The sequence below is a fragment of the Pungitius pungitius genome, chromosome 10 (assembly GCF_949316345.1).
Source record: "Pungitius pungitius chromosome 10, fPunPun2.1, whole genome shotgun sequence".
Taxonomy (NCBI): Eukaryota; Metazoa; Chordata; class Actinopteri; order Perciformes; family Gasterosteidae; genus Pungitius; species Pungitius pungitius.
In genome coordinates this window covers 8,815,143-8,828,357 of record NC_084909.1, presented here as the reverse complement: position 1 = coordinate 8,828,357, position 13,215 = coordinate 8,815,143, and the positions used below count along the sequence as shown (strand labels likewise).

At 42.2% G+C, this 13,215-nt stretch overlaps 1 protein-coding gene across 1 annotated transcript in view; it reads right to left on the bottom strand.

Annotated features, from left to right (window-relative positions):
* Positions 1-328: 328 nt before the first annotated feature.
* The window catches only part of abca12 (ATP-binding cassette, sub-family A (ABC1), member 12), a 52,749-nt gene continuing 39,862 nt past the window's right edge, over positions 329-13,215 (bottom strand). Inside the window, exons 54-71 of the mRNA XM_062565110.1 lie at positions 13,075-13,162; positions 12,788-12,915; positions 12,322-12,409; positions 12,042-12,150; positions 10,582-10,636; positions 9,213-9,390; positions 8,876-8,991; positions 7,491-7,653; positions 6,982-7,235; positions 6,531-6,735; positions 6,078-6,187; positions 5,202-5,352; positions 2,997-3,131; positions 2,356-2,459; positions 2,078-2,170; positions 1,821-1,926; positions 1,449-1,586; positions 329-994 (exon numbers count right to left, since the gene is read on the bottom strand). Of these exons, the coding sequence (XP_062421094.1) occupies positions 890-994; positions 1,449-1,586; positions 1,821-1,926; positions 2,078-2,170; positions 2,356-2,459; positions 2,997-3,131; positions 5,202-5,352; positions 6,078-6,187; positions 6,531-6,735; positions 6,982-7,235; positions 7,491-7,653; positions 8,876-8,991; positions 9,213-9,390; positions 10,582-10,636; positions 12,042-12,150; positions 12,322-12,409; positions 12,788-12,915; positions 13,075-13,162 (2,326 nt within the window). The 3' untranslated portion in view covers positions 329-889. The remainder of the gene's footprint in view (positions 995-1,448; positions 1,587-1,820; positions 1,927-2,077; positions 2,171-2,355; positions 2,460-2,996; positions 3,132-5,201; positions 5,353-6,077; positions 6,188-6,530; positions 6,736-6,981; positions 7,236-7,490; positions 7,654-8,875; positions 8,992-9,212; positions 9,391-10,581; positions 10,637-12,041; positions 12,151-12,321; positions 12,410-12,787; positions 12,916-13,074; positions 13,163-13,215) is intronic.

The following is a 13,215-nucleotide window of genomic DNA, read 5'->3' as shown; positions in this document are numbered from 1 at the left end:
GACGTCAGATTGGGCACACCCCCGGGCATGATGTTGGGCAATTATTTATTTCCCTCCTTTATTTATTCTTATCTGTGTTCCTTTGGCTTTCCTGTAACACAATGTCTGGCATACAGTGGCCTAAAAGAAAATAACTTCTATATTCTATACCAACCGCCAAGTCAAATTCCATGTATGTCTAACATATATTGGCAATAAACGTTTCCTGATTCCTGATTTTGTCCTCATCAGACCGTAGACAGTATGACCATAGAAAATCCAAAGATTTTGGAATGTGATCCAATGCAAATACATAATTCAAGCATGTACAATAAGCAAAACACAGCAGTTGCATTCGATATATATATATATTTATATTTATTAGACAAATAGATAAAAATAGGCTTGACACATTCGGTTTGGTTGGCAATTGGCCCATTTGATTGGGAAAGTCTATTAAATATTTATTACACTCATTCTAGAAGTTAGGTATGTGCTTAACGGCAAGTTTTATTGACTTGAAATGGTGCATATTGAGAATGTTTTTAAATATTTGCTTTTGCCAAATTTAATCTACCATGCACACTTAAATGTGCATTTTGACTAAAGAAATTTCATTTGTGGAGATTTATTATATTTAATGTGAGTGCTTTAAGGGGATGTAAAAATGTTTTGGCAACATTAAGGTCAAATTAATATCATTCTTAAAAAGGTAATTTTAAAGGTAAACAAGTGTGTGGTTTGACAGAGAACTTAAATGTATAACCTTTTTCACAATCAGTATAATTTGGAGCAGAAAGTATTCTCTTTTTAACATACATAGCAATTGCAGATTTGATAGACAGATATTGCATTTTGTTTCACAATGTATGTTGACACAAAATGGCAAAGAAAAGATTGGCATTAAGTTCTAGATTTCTTCTGCCTTGATGGAGTCCAGGCCATCATGTCCTCCTTCACCGTCCAGTGATACGGATTCCATGGCGATATTTCCCATGGCAAAGTTGATGAAGACCTTTGAAAGTTCAGAAATATTAATTAAGAGTCATGCTTATATAAAAGACAATTATTTAGTGTCATTTTTATGAATCTGCTGTGTAGTTGTCCTCCAGAATCCCCCTCTCTGTATTCTTCCAATGGTATCTTCCAATCCCAAAGCCCCAGAAGGGCAGAGTAGTTGAAGAAAATCAGCATTGGCTGCATATAAAGCTCACAGATTCTTTCCAAACTCATATTCCATTCATGTTCCCCCAGGCATACCCTCTGTCAGTTTCCATCGGCCGCTTTTTCAACTTTTTTAACTCAGTCTTTCACTTCCACTCAGCTTTCTTCTGTCGATGCTTCCCCTCCCCCCGTCTCTCATCTCCTGTCCCGTTTTTCTGTCCCTCGTTGCCATCCACCCACCTCTGCAAAGCCTCACGCCAGTAACCCTCCCCTCTTTCTCTGTTTTTGCCCAGTCATATTCTCACCTCATCCAGTGTGGTCTGGCTCACGGAGAAGTGTTTGATCTGCAAAGCATTCTTGTTTGACTCCAGCTTGTCAAAGATGTCAGCCACCCCTCCTGGAGCAGTTGGTACGTGGTATTCCACCATGTTGGAGTGCTGGTCCTGTGTATCGAGACAGAATGCACAAGTAAGTAGGGTTAGATATTAAATATTCAGTTTGTGTTACCAACATTTTGCAGAACTGAGTAAAAAGACGTCCGTACCGATCCGAGCAAACTCGTAGCTATGACTCACTGCTATAGCTGGGACTTTAATACTGACAATGAAGACTATTCAGTAAGAATGAACTTCTCTACCAAGTACTCTTAACTACTTCAAATTGCTGGCAAAGTTCACCTTGAGGTATGTGCTGTGGAATCGGTCTCGCATGAAGCAAGTGATTGCTTCTGCGTCACAGGAGGCATTGGCCAGGTACATCTTCACGGTGAACCCGCTGCCAAACCTGCACAAAGGAGATTTGCAAACAAAGCACCGTGTCGTTACATGTCTGACCGTGGAGAGTACAATGCCAGATAGGACCACAGAAGGGGAAGAATAGAAGGTTGTGGGTGCACGGTGGGACGAGCAGTCACGGCTGAGCGGAGGTCACTAACCTGTTCTTAATGTGCTGCAGGGAGCCCAGGCAACGGAACTGACCTTTCACCATGATTGCAAGACGGCTGCACAGTGCCTCACACTCCTCCATGCTGAAAGATAAAGACAAAGAGAGATTAATACAATATCACACTAGGACCCTTTGAGAATACACTATAGTGATTAGCCATGAATGTTGACACAGAAATAGTACAAACTACTTATAAGCACTGATTCAAAATAATCTGTCTCAGACTGTAGAAATACACTTGAGCAGAGGTATGTACATGACACTAACCTGTGAGAAGTGAGGACAACGGCACATTTTCCTTTCACTTCTTCAGAGATAATCTTCCAAAGGTGACGCTTGGTGCGAGGGTCCATGCCAGAGCTTGGCTCGTCCTGTGCAGAGAGAAGGAAGGAGAAGCGGTTATTAGGATGTGTGAAAGCCTAAGTGGAAGGTTGAAATCAACACAAGGAAAACGAGAAGTCAATTAAGGAAAGGAAGGCGTAGTCTTTACAAGCAGTTTGCAGTTCATAGGCAGGGAAATGGGAGGCCACCTCATTATTAGACAAAGCGAAAAAAAAGTTGCATGGTAAGACAATAAATAAAGATGAAGACAAGGGGCAGAGGGAACATTTTAGAGAAAGAGAAAACAAAATGAATTCGACCGAGCTGAGGGCACAACTAACAAAAGAGAAGAATTTAATGGAGACCTGAGGTAGAAGAAAAATTGAAAGCTAACAGGGAAGACTTCCCTTGGGTGAGCCTGTAGAAACAAGCTAGTTAGCGTTATGAGATCTGTCAAGTCTAGGGGATCAATATCTACTTTACTTCAGCGGTCCTTCAGGGGGAATGGTTGTAGATCGTTAGTTTCATATTTGCTGTCAGGTGACGAGTTGGACAATTAAATGCGTTAGGAGCCGGTGTGTCCTCACCAGGAGGAGGATCTGCGGATGTCCGACGAGAGCCAGCGCAGTAGAGAGCTTCCTGCGGGTGCCGCAACTGTAACTATCAGTGATGGTGTCTCTGTGGTAGACCAGCTCCAGCCTCTTTAGTAGGTAGTTCACCACCTTTAACGAAAACACAAGAGGATTATACAGAAGCTGAACATAATCACACAGCATGAAAAATGTTTGCAGTTTGATGTGGTATGAAATATTAGAGGATTAGAAATGTTGGCTTTGTCTTATTCCAAATGAGTTTAAATGGTCGGCGGTGCCCACTGCAAACGGCCAATCAATGTAGTGTAAATGTAATAGTCCAGTGGTAAGCTGCTGGGACGCAATGACTGCTGTTCATGGCTCTATGGCCATACGGCAATATGAGGCAATTCCACCGACCAGTATGCTGCTCCCTAGCGTCATGCACATGAAGATGGAGTAAATCCCCCAAACCAAGGCTGAGGCCGATCTACTCTGGGACATAATTTCCCATCCTTTAATCTGGAGGATCTCTCAGGAAAAAATCCAATATCTTCATACACACTGTTATATCCCTGATCAAAGTATAAGTGGATTTGCACAAAGCCTTTCTGAAGGAAAAGGGTGGCCCTTTTTTTTTTAAGCAATTTATTGGTTCAATGGTATTGGCTCCTCAGTCTGTCCGGCCGCCCTCACATAACTGAGGCCCCGAACAGTGATGGTGACAATGACCTTGTAACTCTATTTAAGCTCCGGGCTGTCTTTGTGTTGCAGCTTTTGAAAACTGATGCAGCATGATGTATTTGTTGCATATGAATATATTCAAACCACATTGAAAGCAGGAATTAACAAAACACCTAAATGGCTCTAAACTATTTCAGAATATTAAATGAACTATTCTCACGTCTTGATCACTTAAAATATTGCGCTGTTTATTTTTAAATAGCTTGCGGTGATTTCCTATCGGTAAACATTGAGGAACGTTGGGGAACCAGATCAATGAAGCAAACCAATGTACTAGATCGCTCTGTTCCCTTGAGATTATCGGCCTGTTTGTCCGTGGGGTGGAACTGCCGTGCGTGGGAAAAAAATATTAATAATTTAATTCCAGACTTTTTAGGCTGATATAATGGTAGGGGAAACACTGGGAACTGGCAATATATATATGCTGCGTCACGTTGCAATATAGTATGTTGTTTTTATGTTCTCTCATAAAAGCTGCTTTCTAACACCTTTGATGTAACAGCTCATTAAGCATGACAAAACCATGTCAATACGAAATGACCCCATTACGGCCTGTCTCATTATCCACAGCTAGGGGACTCTCAGTGGGACACAACACCAGAGGAACTCTATATATAACCTCATCTTTGTGAATTAGCCCGACACCGATGCTGCGGCCATTATAACCATTGTTGTCACTATCCTCACCAGACAAGAGGGGCTATAAAAACAGCAGCAACGCCGATTAGAGCAAAACAGATCCATTTCTGTGCTTCACTGTGTCTGTGTGCATGACTCGGTCACATGACTGAGACAGGCAGAGAAAATCAATGTTTTGTGGTTCTGGATCCTAAAATGTATAAAAGGTCTGGAGGGAGAGACAACCAAAGAGTGATGTTCTTTCCGCATATAATTTAGATTTGCTATGTCCACACATCTTTTGGACACACACACACACACACACAGACACACCCACACAGATTTCTTCTTGGGTTCTGTATTTATGGGGGGGGGGAGGTTCACGATTGGAAATCAGAAATCACTCATCTGTGATTGGTTGTTCTGCGGATTCCTTTAACGGCAACAGCAGCGGTGAAAGACAGGCACACTCAGTAATCACCACAGAGGCAAGATTGATTAGCTCTCAGAAAGATAAATGAGAAGAACGTGGCTAAAGTGACGCGTCAAATGAAATCCTCTCATCATCAAAGTATCGTTTAAATGTAAATTTATCTGCAGTGAAGCATACAGCATCAGTTTAATTGTGACGTTTGAATTGCACAAGCCGACAACAAAAGCTTTCCTTTTTTGCCCCAGATAGCACAGCATTCAGCACACATCACTCAACATGTCACACCCGCCGATTGGGCACGCATGGAAGCGTCAACATTTACTCCTGCTGTAGTTGGAGCGAATCTTTGAATTTATATCAGATCCCGTGAAACTTTGTCGGTACTACCCGGGGGTTTGAAAAGCTACTCCGCAGCGCTTCCTCACCCCGTCTATCTCCTTATTTGAGATGCCCCGGATGCGAGCGTAGAAGTACAAGTGCTCTTTTCCTGTGAGCAGATTATCCAGCGCGTCCACCTGGGGACAGTAGCCGATGTTGATTCCCTTGTTACGGCACTCCATGATGTCCACCAACCGCCTGGGGAAAAGAAACCAAAGAAAAACATGTTCTCTTAAATGGCATCAGGGCAGATGGACGTGTAGGGTGGTCCATCAGCCCTTGCTGCCTGCTGGGAGTACCCAGAAAACAGCTTAACAGAGCTGTTGTATGCGGGCGGAAAAGAGAACCGTTTATACCTGTATAGGAGAGTCTGAGATATGGGTACTATATAAAGGGTCTGCTTGCTATAACCCAAACCACTCACTATCACGTTGTGGCTGATGGGAGGCAAATAGCACCCCCCATTTAGGGATATTTGCTCCATGCAAATATAATCAAGCACTGTTTCGTTAGACAAATACTGTTGAAAACCAAATCAAAGCTTTGAGCCGTGACAGCTTCTGTCGTTTTGTCTATGGTGATGCACATAAATCATCTTCAATCTGCAGGTTTACATTTTAAGGACATTAATATTCACCTGGTTTATCCAGGGTTGTGCATGCAATTTAAATGGATGGAAAAGCAAGAGGGAAAATATGGTCTGCAACCAACTAAATATGAATTACAATTATATAAATAAAAGATTTTTCAAACACAATATTTCTGTGTCTATGGTGCAGGTAAGAATAAGCTTGGTTAACATTTTGAAGAAAAGGGATAGCGAAAACAAAGTGATATTCTTACTAACTTTCCAAAAGTAGATTTTCCTAAATTTTGCATTGTATGTATGTGATAATGAATAAATCATGGAATGATTAGCTTACCCATCCCAATCCTTGATCTGTGCTGTGCCATCAGTGGGGCTGACATCTCCAGTCAGCATCTTAAAAGTGGTAGTTTTTCCTGCTCCGTTCACTCCCAGCAGACCAAAGCACTATAAGCAAACCCTCGTAGTTTAGTAATCTAGAAACTTTTCCCACTTTTCAGACTACAGCTGTAAAGGCCGATATTGCAATTTACAGAATGACACAAAAGCCAAGGGATACAATTTGAAGTCATATTGCACAACAAGTTTCAAAACACCAACAAGAAGCTGCATTGTAATTTAAGCCTTGGCCATTGTCTTGCATAAAGCGCCAAATGATTTGGATGATTACAGAAATGCTATTATCACAAGAGGCTGATGATTGAAATTGCAGGATTCCTTAATCGCCATCCAACTGACTTAGATGGATATGCATTATCAATTCATATTTCTACTACGTGTAAAGGCTTACCTCTCCGGCAGGGATGCCCACAGAGAGCTTCTTCACAGCATGGACCTTCTTGTTGAGGTGTTGGTAGACCTTAGTCAGCTGGTTGACCTGCAGTATATCCTCGCTGGCCGCTCCAGTGGACACACGTAGGCGCTCAGCCGCCACATCCTCATCTTCCTCAGCACAAGCCACCTGTGGTACCGTCTTTCTGGACCAGATTAGATTCCTGCAAAATACGTTTGATATTGAAACTAGTGTGTTGGAAGTTGATGCGAGTAATGGTCTGGGGACCAATACTCTGGGCTTGCATTATCCAAGTGTTGTTTTTTTATTTAAGAAAAGAAACACTTTTAGGTCAACTCTTTTAATGTTTTCCCAAATTATTTTAAATGATGTATGATGCATTTTTCAAAACAGTTGGTTGGGTACCACCAGAGTTACCACCCTACTACCTACCATCACTTTATCTCACCTGATTTTGTGTTTGAGAAACCTGTTGAGTAAGAGGCGCAGAGTGAAGAACACTACGCCCTGGATGAAAGAGGAGATGAACATCCAGCCCAGGCCATCCATGGAGAATGGGTTCTGATAGGCGTCAATGCCGTAGCCACTGAGCAGCTGGACCGCCATGTTCTTCCTGGCTAGCTCCATCAAACCGTTTCCAAAGTTGAACTGGGGGAAGATTAGGAAGGCCTGGCTGAGCCCGTTGAAGATCCCCAGGATGAACTGCAGCACGGAAGAACACAAACAAATATATTGACAAGAGTAAGAAGAGAGGATGTGAGAAGAGCTTCTGCAGAGCTGAGAGCTCATCCTGAATCCTAATCCTCTCTGAATAAAGGTATGTTTGCCCTTGTCTCTCCTCTGCTACTCCATATCACTGCAGGAACAAGGACTGAGCAGTCACACATTTACGAGTGTGTTTAAATACTTCAGATTTTCAGTTGTTAACAAAAGGCATCCTCACTCATCCTCACTGACCTCTTGATTGTGTATTGAGATTTGACTCAAGAAGAACAGGATGGAGGTTGACATGATGGTGTTGACACTGATGAAGAGGTTGATGCACACATAGGAGATGAAGGCCATCTCTGAGTCCTTGAAGATGCCTGATAACAGATACATCCAGGGGAATGTGGACCACCTGAGGGATTGGCAACGACAGGATACTTTAAACACAGCATCAAATAAAAATAACTTCACACACACCCACATTAGCATAGCCCTCCCTGTGTTCTGGCTCCGTTGCTTCCAAACACAGAAAACCCACAGAGACAAAGTGGATATGCAAAAATCAACCAGCCTTCCTCACAGATGCAACATCTAATATGACATGACCTTAAACTTTGTTTTACTGAAGTGGATCAGGCCTTTCACAGGGCAGCTGTGAGCTTGATGAAAATAGGCAGAATAGTGAAAAGGAAGGTTTAAAAATAGCACACCACCACAAGGAGGATAAACATTAATTCATGACGCCAAAAGAGAGGAAGAGTAAATTACTTCCCTCTGTATTCTCCTGGTTGCAGGACATCCTTTTTTTTATTGTTCTAAGGAAAGTCAGAGAGCGAGGAGAAAGGGAGAAACAGAAACAAATAGAGACAGACAGAGATAAAGCATGCCATGGCCCCCAAAAAAGTTGCTGGGTAGGCAGACTGCGGGAGCCAAGCCATAACGAACAGAAGCAAGAAGGCTGCGGAGTGGACCAGGTGGGTGCCAACTGACAGACTGTAATTATTCATTGCTTGGGAGGGAGACATCTGTCTGATAAATGCGAATCCGAGTGCTGACTTGGCCTCCTTGCACATAGGAATCAGGCCAACGTCTACGCTAGTAACAGGAAAGATAGGAGATTTCAGCGACTTTAGGGGATCATGTTAATTGCAATAATGCAGCTGTGGGGAAACAAGCTGTCTCATTGGTTTGGAACCTTTCCCGAAATGTAAATCTCATTGTCAGATTCAAAACCTCGGTATTGTAAGAACACAATAGGTCAGGGTCGTTACTGTCAATAAAACTGTTGCTGCCTGATCCCCTTTACCTCAATCTCCATCTCTATGGTTGAGTATGAAAAGCATGTTGGTGGTGGTTTTTCTATCAGCCATTCAGTGCTGCCATTATTTGTTTGCAAGATTTGGAATTTTTAAATTGAGCTGTGCTCGTGTTTGCAGAGCAGAAGCCTCCCAAGACTTAGTGATGAAAATCACAAAAGTAACATAGTGAGGGCTATAAAATAGTGTTTACACAAGGACAGTTTAGAAACCGTAAATTGATCAAAATACCCATATCATTTAAATTCTCCTTGGATGTGTGGGTGCATGCGGAGGATTATTGTCTTGCTTGCAGATTCTGTGGGCCGAATCACTCACCCAAAGAGCACCAGAAGCAGGGTGACGGCACCCAAATTTTGCCGATCTGTGAATGCTGGAACCTGGAAGGCTGCAATCACGACTATAGTCAAGGTCACAGGGATCAGGTAAATGATCTGTGGATAATTATTTTAAAAAAACACGTCATTCTCTTAAAATCCAATCGTTTCTAAAAGTATATTTTGATTAATGAATTCATGAATACATTATTAGCCAATTATGCATGTTTAAAATGTTTTGCTATTTCAATTTGAAATAGCTTTTTGAGAAGCAGGTTTATGGCTACATTCAACCGGTGGATGTTTGGGTCTGTTATGTGGAGATTAGAGGATGTTACCATGTCATAGAAGAAGTTCACAGCCCAGTATAAGGGTTCACTGATGCCGGAGATGTGCTGGAGCTGCTTGGAGCCACTGTGGTGCTCGTTGACTTCATAGATGGCGAAGCTGGCCGTTGTGATTGAAAAACCCGTCAGCACACACAGAGCCACCATGATCTGGAGCATCCCCTGGATGCTGTGAGAAGAAAGTACAAATCATTCACACAAAACCGGTAATCGTCAGCCATGTCCTTTTAACTGGTGAATTATTATTCCCAAACATCAACTCTATTCAAGCTCATTATGTTCCTGCATGCTAAACTTGGTCGTTCTCGTTTGCTTTTTGCTATGAGGCTACAGAACTACAGGTTGAGATACAAGGATGGGCACAGCTACCATGTTGTTCCCTGCATGGACCGGACTCATTTTAAGCTCCTAAAGTGGCTCACAATAAATAGAATTCCATTAATAAAAAAACAGCTTTGTTAAACACAAGATAAGAACTGTTATAAAAAAAAAAAACTGATGGCACTGGGTAGGGAACAACTTCACACTGCTGCGTAGTCCTGTAATCCAGAGCTGCTGCTGCTGCTGCTGCTGCTGGGAGGCTGCAGACTGCAGACAACCAGCTGAGAATTAGATGCCTCAGTTACACTTCAACCCAGAGCAATCTCTCAAACTTTCTTCCTGCTGTTCATCCCCCAAGCTCTCTTTCCCTCCCTACATGCTGATATAATACTTTTGCCTCTGGCTGGGGGCCCAACACGCCTGACCAAACAGAAAAAGCAGCACCCTTTGAAAGTGGGGATGTGGATGAAGCTGGCAGTGTCATCAAGCCGGAAGAGAATAGCAAAGTGCGACATTTGTGGGACACATTAAAAACTGAAAAGCAGTAAAGTCAAGGAAATAGGCAGTGAAATGGCTTCATGACGCCACCACGTCAGCTCAATACTTGGATTATTATCCTCTGCAGCCTTACGGATTTTTCAGTCTGGGTCTCTAAAACAGAATGGAGTATTTAAATAAACTCATTTTGGGAAGTGGGGTAGAATCAATCCACCTCTGTGCCACCTTCAGGGTAAACACTCATTATATTGGGACTCTGATCAATAGTGCCAGCTCAGGGAAATCCATTTAGAAAATCAAATATGGGTAAATACCGCTGTCATGTACCTCAGTGCCCCGAGTCCTCCCAATGACTCAATAATTTAACTTCGGCTCATTCAAACAACAGAAAAAAAAAAGTAATCATGACTTAACTGATGTGGAGATATTTTTACCAATTAGAACGCTAATTAGATTCGATTTTGCATACATAATCATTGTGATATTGTTGAATACTGAAAGCTGGCTAAGTAGAAGGAATAATCGAATGTGCAGTCCTTACATTGAATCTTCATCATCTTCCCGGCCGAAATAGGGATGACTGGAAACGGAAATGGCTGTAGTAGAAGAAAAACAGGTATTGAGTTAGAAACAATATGCAGGCTGTTTTTCAGCACATGAACCAAATGAGCAAATATACTCTTCTTAGTCAGAGACAGTCAATTGAAAGATGATTTCATTTGCCAGAGCACACAAAGGAAATTGAATTCTCTTCATCTTTTTTTCAGGGCCTTCCAGATGTTCAAGATGTGAACTTCCTCCCTACATATCTCTGCTTACATTTCCTGGGAGGAGAGAGGGCGAGTTAAACTAAAGCACAGCAGGCACGGAGCAGGCTGAAAGCCGAGGGCTTGATCCAAATTAGTTTTGTAATCATTAGCTATTATTCTTATGTATTTTACAATGGTAATCAACTACAGATGCAACAAGCAATCACTTTCCTTAACAATTCATCTGCAGATTTCTTGAAAACATTCACAGTTCACAAAGTCCAAAGGTGGATTAATAAACAATTTAGTAACCATATATTTTATTGGGTAGATAGAGACACACACTCAATGTAAAACATTATTGCAGGTGAGAGTGATTATAATCTCTAGTGTGGGCAGCGGGCAGGAGTGTGAAAGCACATCTGGCAGGTAGCAGCCACGGTGAGGGTGGTATTAAAAAAATATATATAACAGTTTGATGCCGACCCCCAAAAGATCCCACCCGGTTGGTGCTGCAGTAGTGTGAGGGTTAGAACTTCACATTTGACTGATAAACCATCACCTTGAAAAGCAATCTCCTTGGATGTGCACCCCTCACACCGCTGTGAGTCTGCAGGTAACATTCACTCAACCCTCGAGCACTTTTATTTGCCTTTGTGAAAGAAAGGTGTGCGTACGGATGTGTGTGTGTGTGTGTGTGTGTGTGCATGCGTTGTATGTTTTCATGAGCACGTTTCCTTGTGTGTTTGTCAGTGTGTGTGTGTGTGTGTGTGCATGCTGTGTTTACGCCTGCCTGCAGGCAGATGGTCAGGGTGATAGACAACTAAAACAGTCCTGAAAACGTGGGCCAGTCTCATTCCCAGTAAGCGGCACTCATCAGTATTCACCATGCGTGTGGATGTGAGTCTGAGGACACATAGCTCCCCCTGGCTTTAATCTAGTGAAATTAGACTATGAGTAAACACCCTGTTTACACACCTCTCTTGATATGTAGTATACAACATGCACGGCCAGGAGCGCATTGATGGATAGATATATATTCGACCAATGACGATGTGCCCCGTCCCTTTTGCAAAATGCCAGCCATGTGTAATGTCAAACCTTTTCCTTTCAACAACAACAACTTCATTGTGTGAATAAAGGACAATAAGGACAAAAAGAATGTCTACAGACCTTTTTTTAAATGACCAACATATAAAATAGACCGAAAGCTCAGTCTACTCATTTTGTAACAGTTTTCACTTCAGCTCACCATATTTATGTGGATCCTTGTCTGCTGGAAGATTGGAGCGTAGGATGAGGTTGTTGAGGCTGTTTAAGTATGCTGGCATTGTGTGATGGCCCTCTGGGTTGAACCAGACCTAAACCCATGCAAGCACAACACCCAATGTTTTGAAAGCAATGCTTTAAAGACACTTATTACAGCCAAACTACTTTAGGATGGGATGTTGCTTTTTAACTTTTCGACTCCTCAGTGCAGCGGTTAAAGTAATAAACAAGACAGGCAGCAGGGAAAAGGGAGACAAAATTACCTTAGACAGAGTACGATTTTTGGGAACCGCTGTTAGGTCCATCTGTAAGTCCGAAGGGAGAGGCATGCCAAAGGCGAAGCCACCATACCTGAAACCGTAACAAAAACCATCCTGATGGTGAAAAGCATCCGAGTAACACAACTGAAATGGTACAAGAAATTTATTGGAGTCAACAGCTAATTTGATTGTTTTCAAATCAAATGTGCTTAATACATTTTACTGTCCGTTCATATATTATTTACTAAAAAGGAACAAGCAAGTCTTTATTTTAATACTTGAGAATCACTGTATTTTGTCGTCATAGGTCAACTCTAAATCAAAACACTGAGCTTGATACAAACTCAATTAAATTATATGACTGATAATACTATGTAGGCCAACAAACATCACCTCCACAAGGTGCATAGAATCAGATTCACACTCCATGCGGCAGCATAAGCCAAATGTAAACACAGGTTGCATTCACCTGTTCCTGATGAAGTCATTCGCTGTGGCCGCAAGGTAGTTCTCCACATTGATGCCGCTCAGGTTATACACAATTTGAGATGAAGGGATCTTCTTATGGGGGGGCTGGAAGCTGTCTTTGTCACAAATCTGCAGTGAAGTGAAGAGAACAATGGCATTATACTGGCCCCTCTTCACAGGAAACGCATTAATGTACAGAGACACTGATGCAAAAAGAAACCCTCTCTGGAACACACACATGTGCGCACACACGCAAACGCACACATTTTTTCAGTGACCCAGTCCCACCTGTTTCTGACGGGCGCATTTACAGACACTAAATGCTTTGGAGCTGTTCCCACTGGAACTCCAGATGTTTGTGCTTTCTGCGCAGGTCCTTAAAAAGGGAAAAATGCACAAAGTGAAATGGTGGCTCGGTTGAGTGATGGT